Here is a 20,663-nt window from a genome sequence, read left to right on the forward strand (position 1 = left end):
TAAATTTTGTGTCCTACAATCCTCCCTTGCTTCACTCTGGTCCAGACCCTGCAGTACTCATGTGCAAATATGTTTTAGAATTGATATTGCAGGTGCCAAAAAAAGGGGAATGTTTCTCAGTATCCTCACCGGTAATTTTATGCTCTGAAAATTACCATATCTTTTCAGACATCATTAAATGTAGTGAGCTGATTTTGAAGGAAATACTATTTAACTTTTGCTAGCTTAGGTTTCTCATTTGTCTGTGGGTTTTGTTTTTGTTTTTGCATTCTATTGTAGTACTATTCCTAGACTTCTTCATGCTCAGTTGCAAAATATTCTGATGATTTTCCTTTGAAGCCCATGATTGGTTGGCAAATGTCATTTAAAAATAACTGTTTCAAGCAGTTATTATTCAGATATTCTCATAGAACAGATACCAAGATTTGGGCTCATTTGCATCTCCACTATAAAACTCACATTTTAATAGCCTTCTATAGCATAGCCTGCCGGCTGTTCCCTAATATTCATTCTACTCTTCCTTCTTAGTTCTAGAACTCTTGATTTTTAGCTGGGTAATACAACTGCCCAGAATAAAGATTTATTCTCTAATGTCCCTTGCTAGAAGTAGGTGTGACTTTTTTTGTCCTTTTCTTGTTCACTGGACTGGGGCATATTGGCAATGGTTCAAAGATGGCTATCTTGGAAGTCTATGCCAACGATGGTGGATCAGCAAAACAGGAGACTGGGTCCCTGATGCCTTGTGAGGTGACTGTACTGGCAAGAGACCTTCAACATTTTCAAAGACAGAAATAAATTTTTCTTTTATTTAAACTGACATTTGAGGGGCACCTGGCTGGCTCATCAGTGGAGCATGAGACTCTTGATCTCAGGGTTGTGAGTTCAAGCCCCATGTTGGGTGTCGAGATTGCTTAAAAATAAAATCATAAAACAAAACAAACAAACAAACAAACGAAAACTGTCATTTGAGGCTTTCTATTGCCCACAGATAATTCTAATCCCAACTGAAATCCCATTAACCAGAGACTCATTTGATTAATAAGATCTTAAAAAATAACAATTCTGGGAGGTTCCACAGACATATTAAGAAAAAGTAGTTGATTCAGTGTAATTTTTTCTTTTTTGGGGGGGTGGGAGGGATGGAGTGGCTGGGTGATAGACATTGCGGAGGGTATGTACTATGGTGAGTGCTGTGAATTGTGCAAGACTGTGGAATCACACATCTGTACCTCTGAAACAGTGTAATTTTTTCTTAATCTTTAGCTAATATCAGCCACACTGAAAGAAGGGTAGCTTTGCAGGGGGAGATAGGGAATTCCAGAACATAAACTATTTTGCAGGGAGAAAACAGGCTGGACTAAACTATCATTAAAAAGGTAAAGGCAGATTGAAGACATTCCAGAGAGAGAAGCAGTTAAAATAGTCACTGATTCCTGAGGCCCAGCTGTATCTCTGCCTAGGGTTCTGTAAACTCTCGTGGGGTCTTTGTAACAGTTATCCTTTTGTTTAAGTGGAAAAAAAAAAAATCAACCAAATGGCTTGTTTCTGTTAGTTATAACCAAGACTACTAACTAATAGAACAGGTGATACATACAAGACTGTGCAACTTAGTATTATTGAGGAACAACTTATTCTGGTTAAGTAAGGTATTCAGGTAAGTAAAAATTTTATAGATATCTTACCCACTCTCTGCACCCCATTGTCATTGAATGCAGTTTGACATTTTATTTTACAAAATAACTGTGTATTTATCATTGCATTCAATTAAATTCTGATCCTTGTGCTTTTTACTATTTATCTTGGAAAGTTTGAGACATTTTCAATCTACATATGAGGATATTAACAGTTCAATGTGGGCTCATTGTTTTTTAGCATGAATGGCCTGTAGGCATCATTCTGCAGTTTTGCACAGAAGAAATGGAGGTAAGGAACTTTCTAGGAGGTCTTTATGTGCAAAAGCTGAAAAAGGTGTTTGTCTTATGGTTTGAATTTGCTCCTGGGACCAATCAAAGGAACTGCTGTATGTAATTTTGACTTTGGTTTACCTGGGCTTCCCACAGTTACAGCAATCTGTACTCAAATTCAAAAATATACCAGTGTAAACCTTAGGACTTTGCCAGAACTTTCTAGAAAGAGGTAACAATGTAAGTGGAGGCCTGAGTTATTTAGCTGGGCCTTGAGATATGGCTGGGGTTTTCACTTTTAGAGATGGAAGAAGTGGATAGTAGTATCACTGTCAAACATTGGAGTTTCACCAATCAGGATCTTTGAGGGAGCCCTTCTCCACTTGACCAGGCTCATTTCATCAACAAATGTGCAATGGGGCTCTTCTCTATGCTATCACAAAAATGTAAGTTTAATTTATTTTAATTCTTTCTTGTCATTGATAGTTGGCTATTCATATATTCTGATTTTTACAGAATTGGGTACATAATGTTTAATAATATACTTCAGCAGATATACCTAGCAACAATGTTGTTTATGTTCCTAAACTTGCTCTCATAATTTTAATTGCATTTTATATTATGTTGCATGAATTATATCTAGGAACTCAGAGTTATATATTTATTAACTTATAGTCAGTAAATGATGGTCAGCCACCACTGACCCTAACTTATCATTTTATTTTATTGGATGGTTGTATATATTTAATGTCAGGTTACTTCTCTACACACTTGCCTTTTTTCCTAAGTTGTCTTTAAAAATATTACGGTTTGGGGGCACCTGGGTGGCTCAGTCGGTTAAGCGTCTGCCTTCAGCTCAGGTCATGATCACAGGGTCCTGGGATGGAGCCCTGTGTAGAGCTCCCTGCTAGGGGGTCTGCTTCTCCCTCCCTCTCTGTCCCTCCCCCTGCTCGTGCTCTCTCTCTAATAAATAAATAAAATTTAAAAAAATAATAAAAGTATTATGGTTTTATCACTTTATAAATACAGAAATCAGTGGTCTGAAGTGTGGAGTTTACATAGATTTAAAACACTGAAGACTCCTTAGCTGCCTTAGGGGTAGTTTGAATTTTATTTGCAATATAAGTACATGCTTCTTATCACTTTGTTTAAATTCTGATCTTAGTTCTTTTTCATAAATTTTCTGAAAAATAAGTAGTTTCAGGTGACAGGTGGGGAAATTAATCATCTGGCTGAGCACATGTCACACCGAATGCTCTTCAGCTTCTACAGTCAGTTATCACTGAGTGCAGCCTGGCATTTTGTTACACCAAACAATTGTGGTGTGATATCCTTTTATTATTCGACTAAAATGGGAACCAAAAGCTTTATTTGAACTATTATCTCCTTTCAATTTACAAATAAGGAAAGTAATTGGCCAGGAGAGTACCTTAAAACCATTAAAACTCTTTAATAATTTTAATGGAAATGTTTTGATGTAAAACACACTTTCCTGCTTCCCTAAACAGAATATGGTATACAATACACACTAAGACTTTTTCATATTGACTCAAAGTTACCAAAATGGTCAAGTATTTTACTCAGCTTTAATAGTGCAAAGTCTTCAGGAACTACTAGGAAATAGATACATATATAAATATACATACATACATACATACATGTATATATCTATTCTTATGATGAATACACCCCATACTACTGTGCTTTCTCAGCTGCCATTTATCACTTTTATTATTGTCAGTACGCTCTTGATTCTAATCTTCCTTATCTCATACATAATTGTGTCATTCGTGGTTTCCAATTTTTTTTGGTTTGGCAATGGTCCATTTTTTAAAACGAAATCTTACATGAATTCCAACATACAAACTGAATGAATATGGATTTCTGCTGCGGAAGTGGAATGGGAGCCAGTGTCCTGCTGCTAAGCCTCTATACCAGGTCTTCAGAGCAGAACACCGAGGTACCTGATGAAACCCCAGGCCACCATCCAATAGTTTAATACCACTTGTCAAACCTAAGAGTGACTTCCTCTATTCTGAAGGATAAACTTTTTTAGAAAATGTTACCTTGTACCTTGTGCAGAAGGCAACAACAACAGAAACATCCATGACCTCATTACTCAGTAACTTCAATTATTGTAACAAACACAAATGGAAGTAAAACACATGTAAGGTTCAAACGTTCAAATACAGAAAGGTAAAAAAGGAAAAGAAATGCCTTCCTCAGTCTTGTGCATACCCTGTATTGTACCAAAACCCTTCTCCTCAAAGGTAACCATTATTAAATTACCTATAATTCCTTCCATAATGTATATGAGTGTGGATGTCTATGTGTGTAGGAATATATGTGTGAATAAATCTTTTTAAAATAAGACTTTATACATATAGAAGCTATTAGATGTTACACATTTTATTTTTTTACCTAATAATATATCAGCAATCTTTTTTAAAATTAATTTTTCACAGTTGTATTTCACATAATTGAGTTAACTCCCAGATCAGCAGAATGTGCTACTTAGGATATGACTGGTTGTGTTTCTACTGTCTGTGTCTGAGCATAATAAGAAGAGAAGCATGGTGCCTTTCCCATAAACATCATTTATTCCATGATATACCTGCAGTGGAACACTGTCCTCAAAATAATGTAGAAAATAGCTATGTTATATGTCACTAGAACAGAACTTAATCGGCAGGTAGGTATAACAATGTTTCTATAGAATAATGTATTTAGGGTTCCAACTTGGAAATGGAAATACCTCTTTAGAGGTAGAATGGCACAGTGGGAAAAGTATGGGTTTTAGTCTCAAAGGACCTGAATTTTAATGCAGGCATGTCACTACTAGTTTTATCATTTTGAGCAAGTTACTTAACAAAGGTTCAGTTTCTCATATATAAAAAGAAGATAATGGTATGTATTTCTCAGGTTGTTCTATGGATCAAATGCATACAAAAGGCACTGTTAAATCCCTTTTCATTCCCCTACAAAGAGATTAGGATTTCTTGATTAGCTTCAAACTCCTGATGGACTGACTATAGGAGAGGTTGGGGCAGGGAGTAGACAATGGAGTAGAGATTTGGGAGACAAGGATTTAGGTATTCTTGTGCCCTAATTACTGTCTTTTTTTTTTTTTCTCTCATGGATACAGGAATTGGCCATCTCCTTTGCTTTAATTTCTACCATTTGCTGCTTTCATTTAGAGTTGCAACCCCACTCCCACCTTTCCCTAGTCAATTAGAAGATAGAATTTAGTCCTGGTTTCTCCCCCTAGAGTTACAGGGTTAAAAAATACCTGATATAAAAACAAACACCTGAAGATTGACTTCTAGAATAGCAGAATGAAAACCTCAGGGAACTCACTCTCTCTCTAAAACAATGAAAATACAGGCAAACAAACAATTTCAGGACTCTGGCATTTAACAAAAACCAAAGAATGAACTGAAAAATCCAAGAGAAATTACTGAACTTCAGTGCCCTTGAGAAAAACAGCAGCCCAGGCACCTGAGGTAGAGTATGGCCCGGGTATCACACAATTAATGAAAATACCAGTTCCAATCCTGTTTCTACTGGTTAAGGGACCCATGACCTTTACTTTATCCCACTGAGTTTCATGAAGTTCATCTTATTTTTTCCTTAACTACCTGTGAGAATTAAATAATGTAATATGAACAAAACACCCATGAGTTGATGGGCAAAAGTTACTTACCTAAAAAAACTTGCTAAATCCAACATTTCTACCTTAAACACACAAGATGTCATCCTATTTGCAACCAAATCATGTAAAAGCTTTAGACTTGTTCCAACAATGTGTCTTACCTTTCCATGTAATTATTATGCATTAAAACTTCTAAAAATAGTGACAATAGGCCAAAATTTTAACTTGACATAAATCAAAATGACAATATTGAAATTGTTCAATAAAGCATTTTTCTGCACTGGGCCTTAATCTTCCAGTATGTTTCTCAAAGGATGATTTCTACTCCTTCCTCGATATCAGTGCAAGCTGTCCCTCATACCTCATTGCTTTAGAGCACCCATTCCTACAATTATAATGTCTTTCTTCCTCTATTTCAAAACAGCATTTTAAAAAATCTTAACTCAAACTATCCAATCATACTGTTCTATAAATTTACAGGCTCCCAAACATATACACAGTGTTGCAGTATAAAGGATTTACTTGGATTTTACTTTTAAATCATCAAAAATAGCAAATAATGACTTTTCTTAATTTGAATTAAATTGCATGGGGGAAAAAAGATAAAATATAGTACATATTTTTACTAAGAATAAACTCATACCTTAGGAGAAGTGGAGAGATCTCTTCCTGCAGAAATAATGGTGTTTTCATTTACTCCTCCTGTCTTTGGTGAGATGGCTGGCGGGGCTGGAGCTTTTCTTTTCACTCTACTTTCAGTTTCCAGTTCTTGAATTGGAGTTACCAAATTATTTGGAGGAAGAGTTGGTTTAGGTTCATAAAAAGGATTAGATCTAAATGAAAGAAGAATTATTGTTAAATGTTACTCTAAAAACAGTTCATTCCTAGCTAAAATAAGAAAAAAATAAAAATTTATGAAAATTTATAAAACTAAAAAATACTGAAAATGATAAGGAGAAACCCAAACTAGTGATAACCTACAATTTAGAAACAATCACTATTACTTTATTGTTTTGTTAATCACTGACAATAAAATTTTTCCCTTTTAAAAAGTATTTTTAAATTTTTTTCATACAAGGTCACACTTAGCTCTATTATATATAGATCCTTAGAAAAATGTTTATAGTAATAGTAAATCCTATATACTCCCCACACCCAAGGAAAAGGAAATAAGATGTGGAAATATTGATTTGCTTTCTTATGCGCCCCACATCAAACATTTTTTTTTCCTGTGCTTCATTCCTTCTCATTAAGATGAAATGCCTTTAGAAGTTCATTCAGCAAGGTTCTGTTAATAGTAAATTCTCCCAGGTATTGAAAATGTCTTTATGTCACACTTAAATGATAATTTAGCTAGGTAGAGAATTCTAGTTGTCAGTTAATTCATCTCAGCACTCTGATGATATTAGCCCACTGTCAGCCTACTCTTGCTCTTTTATAAGTCATCTTTTATCTTTGGTTGCTTTTAGGATCTTCTTTTTTCTTCCAGTTTTGAGCAATTTTACTATGATATGTGTAGGTGTGGATTTCTCTTAATTTATCCTGTTTCAGGCTCCTTCTATCTCCTGAGTCTGAAGATGTATGTTTCATTAGTTCTGAAAAATTATCAACCATTATCTTTGATAGCCTCTTCTCTATTTTCTCTATTCTCTTCTTTAGAAAATCTTATTAGATGTATGTTGAATTATCTCTCTCCTTCATATTTTTACAAATTTTCATTCCTACTGTGTTATATTCTGGATAATTCCCTCACATCTATGATCCAGTTAACTTTTTCTCTCTTCATCTGTGTCTAATTTACTGTTTAATTCTCCATGAATTTTTAATTCTGATAAGCATTTTTCTTCATGCGGCTATGTGTAAAATACCTCAGGTACAGAGATTTGAGTCATCATTTAAACATATTTATTTCAGAGTCTCAATCTGATAAATCTATTCAAGTTCTTGCATGTACAATTCTAGTGTTTCTTTTGTCTCCTGATTTTCTCTTGGTATACTGTTTCCTTGTATGATTTGTAATTCTAGATTTCAAGTTCAGGGCTTAATCTGAGGAAATCCTGCATGGTCTGAGCTGGGAGTGCCTCTCTTCACTGTTTATGTTTGTATTTACTGAGTGCTTCAGAAGCCATTTTATTGCTATTTTCTTGGCTTGGAGGATCTCAGGCTACCCTACCAATATAATGTCAAATCCATAGAAGATTTGGGTGGGCCTATGTGCTTATAACTTCTCTGGGAAGACTTTTTTTTTTCTTTTTTTCCTCTACCTACAGTCTAGGCCCAGGCAAAAAACCTTCCTTGTTAAGTCCTTTTATGAATAGATGAGTTTTTTTCTCATTAGTTATCCATAAACACAAGTATTTGGTGTATGTGATGATTATTCTTCCTATAAACTGTTATCCTGGTTTTTATTTATTAGTTTGTTGCATTTTTTCCCCAACAGTGGTTGGTTCTCTAGAATCCTATGTGTAAAGAATAAAATTTCTGAGTCCACAAGGTTAAGTACCAGCTGACCCAAATATAGTGATTATTCCAAGGGAATTCCACCTAGTCATATAAGGCCTATACTGTTGATAACCCTCTGTTTCAATTATGAATGCTCTTTTAAGTACAACAGTATCAGACTCACTTAGAACCAATACCAATTATGTACTCCTTTGCCTAAGAATTTATACATAGACAGTCAAATCATGAGACTGAGTACCAAGGAGATATGGATCAGAGATGGGAAATATATCATACTTGTGATGTCATTCTTATGCTATACTCCTGGCAACAATTAGTGTCACGGGATTCCTTCCATTGAGCTAGGGTATACCATAGAATCTCTTTCAACTCTGCTCAAGTAGTTGCTTTTAACTGAATGGAGTTGGCATTTACAAAGAAACCTATTTCCTGTTCTTCCTCTACTTATAAGAATAAGAACAGGAAACAGATATATACTTGAAAATTTGCTTTTCAGGCAAAATATTCTTGCCTAGTAAGTGATCAAGATATGCATGAAGTATTTACATCCCATGTTTACAACCTGGAGAAGAACTTGGGGATATCAAAGTAAGGAACAATGTTAAAATAACTAGGTGTTCAGAAAACCTGAACATTCTCTCTGAAAAGAGATATGAAAGGTATCACATCTAGCCTAGAATGGAGGGCTTGCCAATAACATTATTAACTAAGATTAATAAAGTGTTTATGCTGTGCTAGGCACTATTTTAAGTAATTCACATGTTTTAACCCATTTAATCCTTACAACAAGCTTGTGTCTTGGCCTAATTTTATTGATAGCCTCATACAGCTGTTTTTCAAACTCTAAAAGTAGTTTGAAGGGAGGTAAATGTAAAGAAATAAGATGAAAACATTTTTCTTAAAACTCCAAAACTTAAAAAAGAGAAAAATCTTTTTCCCCCCAAACTTAACTACTTGCCAACTAATGTTACATGTTTCAGAACTGAACAGACCCATTTCAATCTAACTGAATTAATTCAGTTATATGAATTATTTAGGTGATATTCTAAAAAATTGTTCTTGGTTAGGTCTCTCTAGAATGAACTTCCATAGCAGTTTGTAAGATGGTAGCTGCCACAATAATCATTATTTTTAATTTGTTGCATAAATATGGCTAGTTTTAAGAAAACATAAGAAGTGTTAGAGGATATTTATATTATGAAAGGATTTGTGCTTCAAAGAAAACAATGTCAGAATCTCAAAACAGGTATGATTCAGTACACTTTAACTTAATTTACAATACTCAGTTGCATGCAATTTTTATAAAACATATCTAGTATGTATACAAAAGTAACTAGATATTGTCCTTTTTCTTCCTATCTCTGCTTCAAACCACTTGGGTCTCCGTCTAACCACTTGAATATTAGTATTCTTGTCAAAAGAAGGTAAATGCAAGTAGAAAAGAAGCTCATAATCAGCTGATTTCCAAAGTTGGATCATAAGACTCATATTCCTAGAAACATAATCAAAACAGGTATTTTCTTGAAATAATTAGAGCTATGTTTCTCAATCTGTTTTACCCTATGACATGTAGTAAAAATGAAATTTGTATGTTATACTATCATAAAAACATAGGAAGCTGCTGGAAAATCAGGGTACCAGGGACTCCAGCTGCCCTGGACCATGCCTCACCACCAGAAGGACTAGAGGAATGAGCGTGTCTGCATACACTTATAATCTATTGGTGAGAAAACAGTGTGCTAGGTACCACCACTTGCTAGGTACTAAATCAGAATAAGACAAGCTTCTACTTCTAAGGGCTTTGAATAATCCTCCCTATGGATCAGACATTTCTAACTAAAACTGAATTTCCTACTCTTTAAGAATAAACAGGATATGATTTTATTTATGTGATACTCAAATCTGTATGGGCAAAAGGTAGATTGTTTTCAGGAGATAGGGGAGGGGAGGAACTGAAACTAATAGGTAAAGGATTTCTTTTTGGGGTGACAAAAATGCTCTGGAATTAGACTGTGGTGATGGCTGCACAACACAGTGAATTCGCTAAGAACCAGTGAAGTGTACACTTTAAATATGGAATTTTATGTCATGTGAAGTATATCTCAATAAAAAAAAGTGCTATTAAAAAAGTGAATAGTAGGGGCGCCTGGGTGGCTCAGTTGTTAAGCGTCTGCCTTCGGCTCAGGTCTTGATCCCAGGGTCCTGGGATCGAGCCCCGCATCGAGCTCCCTGCTCAGTGGGAAGCCTGCTTCTCCCTCTCCCACTCCCCCTGCTTGTGTTCCCTCTCTCACTGTGTCTCTCTCTGTCAAATAAATAAATAAAATCTTAAAACAAAAGGTGAATAGTATATACTGTGCTACAAAAAAGTGAATATATATATAGTATATATGGTTATGAACATGCTCCCTTCTCTATAAAAATAAGTTATATAATTACTGATCAAAGCATTTTTAAAAATACTTAATATTTTTAGTAAAGAAAAATTATTTAAGGAACTAGCATAATTTCCACATTCCATTGATCATCTATGATTTGAATAACCTATTTCAGGACTTCCTACATCACTTTGAATAAGCAAAGATTATTTTCATCTTTGTATTATATACTTGAGTAATAGATTAGTTGTATCATTAACTCACTGTGAACTAAAAATTCATCATTTACATTAAGTGGAAAACTGGACAGAATAATTTCAAATGACATTATTCACTGCTTAGAAAATAATTCATCCAAGAAAAAGAATTACAGAAAGAAAAACTGTAAGTTGATTAGAAAAAGGATTAACCTACTGAAAAAATAATAAAATATGAAGCAAGGGTATAGTGAAATCTGAAGTCTGTTCCTCTCACCTGAAAATTTATGTTTCTTTGGACAAACCTTTGAATAAAATTCAAAGACAACTTTCCTTCGGAAACTGACATACAACCATACCAGAAATGATTTTATGCTGGATCTCAAAAATCATTTCATAAATGTTTGAAAAAATATTATTGGTTTCTCAGTTTTCATTTTTGCTACATAAACCAGAATGGCTGAACGAACTCCCAAACACAAGACAACTGAGAAAATCCCTGTGGTTGCTAAGCGTACAGGACACGTGCTACTGGCACTGAAGTTTACTTTCTCCCGGTGCTGATGGATATGCTGAGGTTCTGAAGGTTGCTTTACACATCAAAGGACTCAGCACTGTTTATTCATGATAGTTTTATGTCAGAGGATGCAGGAAGAGTTTGGTAATGGAAGATGAGTAATACAGGCTTTTCACTCGATGAAAGGTCATTAGTTTATTATTGAAGTAAGAACAAATTTTGGAAGATTTCTGCTAATGTAGTGGGACCTACAAACTTTTGGAGAAAAAAGGATGAGAAATAGAGTTCTTCCTGGACTCTCAAATTAGCTGATGAGCAATCTTTAGACTCTGAATGTATACTCCTATTAAAAAAAAAAAAAAAGCTTAAGTGTTTATAGGTTCCCTCTGGTAATCTCAGATGATTGAGCAATTTAGAATGTTCTTTATTCATGAGAAACTTGTAAAGACTATGACTTTCATGTGGAAAAAAAGAATGGTCAAAAGGAAACACCCAGTGATTCTGATTTTAGTTTTTATTAAGGCATTTTAAAAGTTTAAGCAAACACTAGATGTCTCTTTAATTTGTTAATAGGAGAGAGCAGGGTGTGTGTGTGAGTTTTGTAATACTCATGCATCTTGGAATGACTGAACCCTTGTACTTCAAGTTTATATTTACATTCAAATACTCTAGGTGTGTGGCTATTACTCAGCACCTACACCACCCATGAGAAATTTTATTTTGATCACACATTGGCTATTTCAAAGAAAACAAATATAATAACTTCAGTAAGAGTTCTGCCAACTTCTTCAATCCCTGTATAGTTATTAATTGGTACTGAAATCTAAACCTGGATTTGGAATCAGATGATTACTATGATGTATTTCTATGTACTTATAGAAAGTTAGAACTTTTTTTAGGTTTTATCAAAACCTAACTAGGCCCATGGAGAGTCACAGGCATATGGTGTAAAATGGGAAAAGGCTGAGAAATGTAGTTCCAGAGCAAAAGAAAACAAGTCAACTACCTCATTCTTTCAAATCAAATATTTGAATTTGGTTATTGTAGTTCCCTTAAATAATCGCTCTTCTAAGTCAAACAGTCCCTATGGCCTCAATCACTGCTCATTTGATGTGGTTTCTGGGCATTTGATGACTCTGTTGCTCTACTCTTTTAATGCTCTGAATCATCGATGCCCCTTGTAAAGTGCAGCACCCAGAAGTAAAACAGTGCTCACAACAGGAGCTAACCAACGCACAGGAAAGAAATGACATTTCTTCCTTAACACCAAGCAACTACTCCCAATTTCATACATTGAAGGAGCCTTTTTATTATTCCCCTCTCAATCTATAACATCCCCATTATTTTGAAAGATTTTTCTATTAAACTGTATTTTTAAAGGAATAACTATTTTTCCCAAGATCTAAATAATCTTAATAACACTAAAATTCACATATTTCTGAGAAAAACAAGACCCATACAGCCTCACTACAAGTAAACATGTAATTACTATTCGATTAATTCCATCACCTATGACATTTCTGCATCCATATCTCATGACTGAGTTTCCTCCTCCTCATGGGTCAGATTTTCCTGCTTCTTTATATGCCTGATAGATTTTTGACTAGTTGTCAGACATTGTGAATTCTGTTTTGGGTGCTGGATTTTTTGGTATTCCCTTTGGTATCTCTGGTATATTTGTATGGCGTGCAGATAAGTTACTTGGAAATATTTTGATTCTTTCGAGCCTTGCTTTTAAGCTTTGTTAGGCAAGCCCAGAACAGCCTTTACTCTAGGGCTAACCTCACCACATTATTGAGACACCATTATGAGGACTTGACTTGATGTCCCAAGTGTAAGGAACAGCTTGGAAACATAAACTATTCTTGGTCCTGGGTGAACTCCAGGGATGTTTCTGTGAGATTCTTTGTCCTTGGTAATTTCCTCATATGCATGCTTTCATTAATACTCAGCTAAAGACTCAAGGAGAACCTTCTACAGATCTCTGAAACTCAGTTTCTGAGTAGCTCTCTCCTCTCTGATACTCTGTCCACAATTCCATTCTCTTCAGTCCCTCCAAAGTCCAAACTGTCTCCTAAACCCATGGAGATTACTAGGACTTTTGGGTTCTTTCTCCCTGAACTAGAGTTGGAAATTCTCTCCCATAAATAAGGCTTCGAGAAGTAAGGGCTCACCTTCTTTGTTTCCGTTTTCTCAGAAATCACAGTCCTGTGCTATTTGCATACAATATCTGAAAGCCACTGTTTCATATATTTCATTCAGTTTTTTAGTTTTTAGTTTTTTAAGACAAGAAGCTGTATCAGTCTATTACTCCATCATGACTAGAAGTGGAAGTTCTGTTGTTGCTGTTTAACACACTCAGGGCCACGGTCTGCAGCCACACAGGCTATGAACTGTGTAACTCCAGAATACAATGTGCACACACCCTTCTCCTATCCTCACCCCCAGATTTGAGTAAAATGGCAGCCCTAATCATACTGACTTTTTATAATGAGCTTGTAATCAATAACAATCATATTTGGGTAAGAATAATAACTCAAATAAAGACAATTTCTAATTTCTAATTGTTATGGTCTTGTTGTTTGGTATTTGAACAAGTGTTCTCATCAAAACAATATCATAAATGATGATCTGGTTCCCACAAGAGAACCTAACACTATTGAAGTGTAATGCTTACAGTAATTGATTAAAAACATCTAAGTGCCAGGGCGCCTGGTTGGCTCAGTTGGTTAAGCGACTGCCTTCGGCTCAGGTCATGATCCTGGAGTCCCTGGATCGAGTCCCGCATCGGGCTCCCTGCTCGGCAGGGAGTCTGCTTCTCCCTCTGACCCTCGCCCCTCTCATGTGCTCTCTCTCATTCTCTCTCTCTCAAATAAATAAATAAAATCTTTAAAAAAAAAAAAATCTAAGTGCCATTTATAATATGGTTCCTATGAGAATACACAATTGGAATTCTAACTAGAGATTTCAATAACATATTTCTCTCCATTGTTAGTTTAGGGTGCACATACATCTACATGGAAGAGCGTGGAAGAATCAGTATCAAGATCATAAAAATTCAGATGGACATGAGATAGATACTAACTTGTAAACTGTATATTAACACTGGGGCAGACCTCTTTTTACCCATGTAAAGCTAGATTACAGAAGCATCTCTTTAAACATAAAGACTAACTTACAATGATAGCAAAATAAAATGTACTTACTCATCCAACTCTTCTTCTGTTTTAGAACTGTCAGCATAGAGGTACTTGCTCATGTCCACAGGTCTTACATTTTTTCTTTTTGTAGACTGAGGAGGAGAATCCTTTATAGTTACAAAAGTTTCTGGCTCATCAAATGGGTTCAAATACTGTGGAGTCTGTATCTCTTTAAAGGGATTATAGCTATTATAAAAAGATTCCTCTGATTTTTTAGGTGATGCTGTTTCAGTGATGGGTTCTATAAAACAATAGCAAAAAATGAATTAAATCAAATTAATATTATCTGATATTTTCTTATATTTTTAGTGCTTACAAAAATAACCTTGAATTAATACTCTATGGGGCTGAAAGAGTCAAAACAATAATATGTTTTAGAGGGGCTAAGTTCAGAAGATGTGTTACCTGAGATCTTTGTCTACTTCTCCAGGAATGCTGCTCCTCAAAATGGCAGCTCTGAACAGGCTATTTTTATTTTTATTTTTATTTTATTTTATTTATAGGGGGAGAGACAGAGAGAGAGGGAGGGAGAGAATCTTAAGCAGGCTCTGCACCCAGCATGGAGCCCAACGTGGGGCTTGATTTCATGACCCTGAGATCATGACCTGAGCCAAAATCAAGAGTAGGATGCTTAACCAACTGAGCCACCCAGGTGCCCCTAAAATGGCATTTTTGGAATGCCCTTGGGGTCTCTAATATTATTAGCATTACGTTATGCCAATTTTTGAAATTTTAACCTTCTTAGAGGCACAATTTGATCCAATAAGTACTCTATTTAATAAGGTAAAGGACTAACATAAGAATTCTCAGATAGAGAGTACTACATTGAAATCATATTGATAAACTGATGACATGTTACACCAAATTTTTCTAAATTTTATTATTTTAAATTTCATTTTGAAAACCAAGGTGCCCTTAAAAATAAAATTCTGACTCCCAGCACAAAAAGCACTACAATAGCATCATGTCCACCAACGATACTTACGAAGAAGTGCTTAGTACCAGCCTTTTTCTTCTTATGTGTCTTAATATTTTAAAACAAAACTAGAACTTGTAATAAAACTGTCCAACATTTGGTCATGGATTCTGATAAAAACAAATGTTTTCCCAGACTGAAGAAAAGTTTCAGAAAGCCAACAATCAGAGGGTAGTTTAAAAGTTAATTTTAATTATGCCGTGCAATTCTGACAAAATACTGTAGAAGGCAGAAAATTGATTACTGAAATTCTCAAGAAAATAACTATTTCATAAGTGACACTTCAAACAATTTAATCCAATTATTATGAAAATTTCATGACTGACATATTTATGACTTTTATATTTTAAAGTCAAGCTCCTTTTACTTATACTTCAGACATTAGCCCAGAAAACTTATTTTGTCTTTATATTGGAGAAAAACCTCTGAATTGAAATTCCATACACCATGGAGAAGCAATTATAAAATGTAAAAGAGAATTCATAAAATCTTAATAAATACGGAAATGAATTTAAATAAATCTTAAATTTTAAATTTAAATTTAAATCTAGACTACGCAAGAGAAGAGATAACAGTAACCGTGTAACGTTTTAACACTAGGATAATATTCAAACTTAACACTTCATTAGAATCTTTATAACAGTGTAAACAAGGCATTTTCTTTTCTCTATAGGGGAAAAGAGGCTGGAAAATTTTTGCCTATTCAATTTTTATTAACAAATATCAAGTCTCAAATGCTTGAGAAAACAACAAAACTGGTCAACAGAAATAAGATTTTTATTTTTACTTTCAGAAAGAAGATTGATCTAAGCAAATTCATCAGTTACAAAACCAAAAGCAAGACAGCATTCAAACTATAGAGCACAGTTTGAAGATGACAGAAATGGCAACAAAGGAGGGTTTAAAATGAGATTATTTTATATAAAAGCTAACAAACACATTTAATACTTTCTAAGAGGGTCACTGATGCACAGAATGTCATGAATCTAAGAGGAGAATTGAAGCTGTAAAAGCAAATAAAAGAACCATCTAAACAACTTCAACACATTATTTTTTCCTCACATGCTTTTCTTACTTGAAGATGCAAATTTTTCATCAATAAAAGTTTAAAAATTATTTCTTAAAAAACAAGTATTCTTCTATTAGAAAATAATTAAACCAAAGACTCTAAGACACGTATATTTAAAGAAAATATTGGTTGTCACTTTTTTTTTTTTTTTAGCTCTATAGGCATGGTTAAAGATTCTGAATCAGGTTGACTAACCTCTCCTAAATAGAAATACTGTATTATGTGTTATCTCCTACTCCTTTCTTTACCTCAGAAAACAGACCCACATATATATATATATATTTTTTTTTTTAAAGATTTTATTTATTTGACAGAAAGAGACACAGCAAGAGAGGGAACACAAGCAGGGGGAGTGGGAGAGGGAGAAGCAGGCTTCCCGCTGAGCAGGGAGCCCGATGTGGGGCTCGATCCCAGGACCCTGGGATCATGACCTGAGCTGAAGGCAGACGCTTAACGACTGAGCCACCCAGGCGCCCCAACCCACATAGATTTTTTAAAACTATTTTTATTTGATTTTGAAATGGAAAACTCAAATACTGATGTCTCAAAATATTTTGGTAATATTTTTAAAACTCAGAATACTCAGATATATGTTGTACACAATTGAGGAGAAGCCATGTGGTCAAAAGAAGACACTTATTAGGAATCTCAGCTCCAACTCCACTTCCATTTACCTAAAGTTCTTGTTCCACCAGTGAATTCCTCCTGGCCTCAGCTTCCTAATCTATGAAAAGAGGCAGCTGAAGTAGACTACTTCTAAGATTTATTATAATTATTGACATTTAAAATACATTCTTAATATATATATGTCACAAACAACATAAAATCTCATTAAATTAAATTTACAAATTTAGAATCTGGTAAGAAGGGAGAAAATAAAGGAAGAGAAGGAGAAATGGATTACAAAATGATATTGCTCCAACAAGAGTAAATCCTGAAGTTAAAACCTCATTTTCACCATGAAAGGTAGTAACAAAATTCTTCAAAGCTCTTGAGGATTTCATAAGAGCAGTCTAAAAGATGTATACACTGGTTGATCATTCTTGCACTTACTTTGAACAAACAGTTTAATTGGCCTCACTTCTTCAACAGCTCTTATCTAGGCTTTAAGAGTTCAAAACTACTTGATAAGAAAAATGACTCAGGAAAAAACTTCCGTGGATGTATTCCTTACAAGTATGTTGTATATATGATAGCATATTCATATTCTTTTTGCTCCATGCTATTTACATGCACAACTTACTCTCACTACTAACTATAATTCTCAGCCAAAGACATGGAGTGGTGGGTGGGGGGAGTTCATTGGACTCTCTGAGAGTGAGGGCAGAGGAGCTGACAGAGGGAGAAGCCATCCCACAATCCCAATATCAGCATGTCTCATAACTTGACCTTACCTGGTAGGCTAATCTAATGAGACTTTACTATATGCCAGCTAGGTGAAATACTGTTATCTTTAACATTAGAGCTTTACCATCTAACTTGACCAAACTAATAGAGAATTTAAAAATAACCCCCATGTAGAAGGTGGGTGGAGAGGAAGGGTGAAATAGGTGAAAAGGACTCAAATTACACTTATCGTGATGAGCACTGAGTAATGTATAGAATTGTTGAATCACTGTTTGGTATACCTGAAACCAATATAACACTGCATGTTAATTCTACTGGAATTAAAAAAAAAATAAGCCCCATGTAAATGTTTATGTAAAGGTTTATTTTTTCTTTAAAAACAATTCAATGGAAGCTACCCAGATTTGCTAATCAACTGCACTGAACACAATATCATCATAAACAAAAATTATTTTGAGTCTTTTAAAAAAAAAATCTCTTCCTACATTACAATTCAAGATAACTTGACTTTCTAAAGGCTTTTAGAAGTACAGAAAAAAACTCAGTACCTTCTGAGTCAGGATCTCCAAATGGGTTTAATTCTGCTACATCAGGATCACCAAATGGATTTAAAGTCACAGTGGCCAATTCCTTTTCTGCTTCATCCAAAAAGTTCAGTTTGTTGATAAGCTCTGAAAATAAACATATGTGTTAGTTCACCATGATTGTAATTAAGTATAATTCTTCATCATTCAAAAAATATTTCAAATTGTAAAAATTCACACTAATAATACCTGCAAATAATAAGATGAAGCATTTTACCTATGGCAGAATGCCATTCATGTATTTTGTAGCATACCAACATTTTCAAATAAAACAAAACAAATATATGCATATTATTTTGAAAATTATATCAGATAAAGAACTAGAGAAACTTCCATCATCTAATTTAATCTAATAAAAAAGTGCTGACAGATTTTTAGAAAAATACCCTTCACTTCTAAATATGAATAATCCAAATGGGTTTAATATAAGCAAATATTTCAAAAACAGTATAGTTATAATATATAAGCTAACTGAAGAAATATGGTCATGTTATATAATCAATTATTATCTTATAAGATGTTTTTAAATCACTGCCTATCAAGGAAGGATACTGTCATAAGGCTTGGCTAAAGATGGTAAATTATGTTGTTGCCTGTTGGTACGCTACAAATTACCAAAGAAAACATTCAAGGAAAAGCACAAAGACAAAACTGACAGCTAATAAGTACAGACAGAAGTCAAGAGGTAGCAGGTCACAGTAAATACAGGCAATCAGAAGCAGAAAGAAAGGAAGAAAGCTCTTAGACCTTCAGAGGAACTGGCTGATTTAGCTGAAGGCATATTTGCTTGCTTTATGCAGTCATCTTGATCTTCATCTAAGCTGCTCAGAGCATTCAATTGGTTTACAATTTCTGTAAACAGAAGCCAGTCGAGACAAATGTAAGGTAAGGTCATTTAATTAAAGAGCCATAGAAGCATGCTGTTACTCAAAAAGACAAAGAGAGGGGATGTTTGGTTAATCACAAGAATACATTCAGAGGATGTTATTTTGATGGACTATAGCAGATGTATTTAACTGAAAGTTACGTTGTCCTCATATTTCAAAATAAAAAACATTTTGTTAAATTTATATTATTAATATAATAACTATGTTAATAAACACAAAACAAAGATAATAACCCAAGAGGTTGACGTTGGCTTTTAGCAACCACATTTTCTATATATAAAACAGTGTTTTAAATACATGTTAGAACATTAAAAAATGTTCCCTGATACTATAGAAAAGATGTACTATTTGTTTCATATTATAAATGTAAGCTAAAGGTTTTAAGAGTTTATCTACATGAATCATGAACGGAAAAAGCAATTGTTCATGTTCTAGAATTTTAAAAATCAGCACAAAATAAGAAAAGCAGGCAATAGCTACTATTTTCTACTCCTGTTTTCTAAGGCAATTGTCCTTTTAAGGGAATTCTTGAGTATTGGCTTTAGGAAATCTTACAATTTAGCCAATAAGAAACAAAACAAAAGACAAGGTTAGATAGAAAATATTAAAATGAGACAGAATTCATTTTGTGCATAAATAGAATTTTTTAACATGGGTTATATATATTTTGGACAACTCTGAATATGTGCAATTATCATTCACTAAGTGAAAATAAGCTTGAAAAAAAATAATAAAAGCCTACTAGGGTATTCTAGTTAATCCCTGCTGTTTCCAAAGTTACAACCTGGGAATAGTTTAGGTATTAGGACAGATCCAGATTATTCAGTGGGAAAGAAAAAAAAATGGTTAAAAATAGAAAAGAGTTGTAAATTCAGCTTAAAAAATGGTGTTCTTTAACACTGTAATTGTAAGTACATATTCTAAATTTTATTTGAACTAAATCACAGAATACACAGTTGTAATAAGGTTGCCTTCATCCATTCATTTGTTGTTGAATAAATATCACTCTGTGCCAAGTCTTATCCTTGGGACACAAAGATGAAAAAAACATATGTGGTACTGTCCTCCTGGAATTTACATTCTATAAAAATACAAATTAATATTGAAACAGACTAAATAAATGACTACTAGAATATTAGGTGGTCAGAAATACTAGTGTTACTTTACAGATCTTTGAGCTAAATATATATACAAATTTGATAAACTTATTCAGTTCTTTTGTCTTGATGAGAAATACATTTTGCATGTATAAAATTGCTTGCGATAGTCAAGTAAACCATGGAGCATAAGGAGTAAACACAATACCAACTGAACTCTTCGTGTGATTTTGAATAGTAAGAGCTGAATAGTCAGACTTTATAAAATGTCTTCTTTCATTTTATTCTGCCAACAGTCTTTTTTTTTTTTTAAGATTTTATTTATTTATTCATGAAAGACAGAGAGAGAGACAGAGGCAGAGGGAGAAGCAGGCTCCCCGCGGAGCGGGGAGCCT

At 34.2% G+C, this 20,663-nt stretch overlaps 1 protein-coding gene across 5 annotated transcripts in view; it reads right to left on the reverse strand.

Moving 5' to 3' along the window:
* EHBP1 (EH domain binding protein 1) overlaps nt 1–20,663 on the reverse strand; it is a 436,421-nt gene that overhangs the window by 172,137 nt on the left and 243,621 nt on the right. For 4 of the 5 annotated variants that reach the window (XM_035001456.1, XM_035001454.1, XM_035001457.1 and 1 more), the window contains 3 exons: nt 18,249–18,371; nt 14,315–14,549; nt 6,200–6,389 (listed from right to left, as the gene is read on the reverse strand). In XM_035001456.1, the coding sequence (XP_034857347.1) occupies nt 6,200–6,389; nt 14,315–14,549; nt 18,249–18,371 (548 nt within the window). Of the gene's footprint in view, nt 1–6,199; nt 6,390–14,314; nt 14,550–18,248; nt 18,372–19,031; nt 19,137–20,663 lie in introns of all 5 variants that reach the window. The other variant, XM_035001458.1, reaches the window with a different exon arrangement.

Source organism: Mirounga leonina, unplaced genomic scaffold (assembly GCF_011800145.1).
Source record: "Mirounga leonina isolate KUSES-001 unplaced genomic scaffold, KU_Mleo_1.0 Mir_125, whole genome shotgun sequence".
NCBI classification, from domain to species: domain Eukaryota; kingdom Metazoa; phylum Chordata; class Mammalia; order Carnivora; family Phocidae; genus Mirounga; species Mirounga leonina.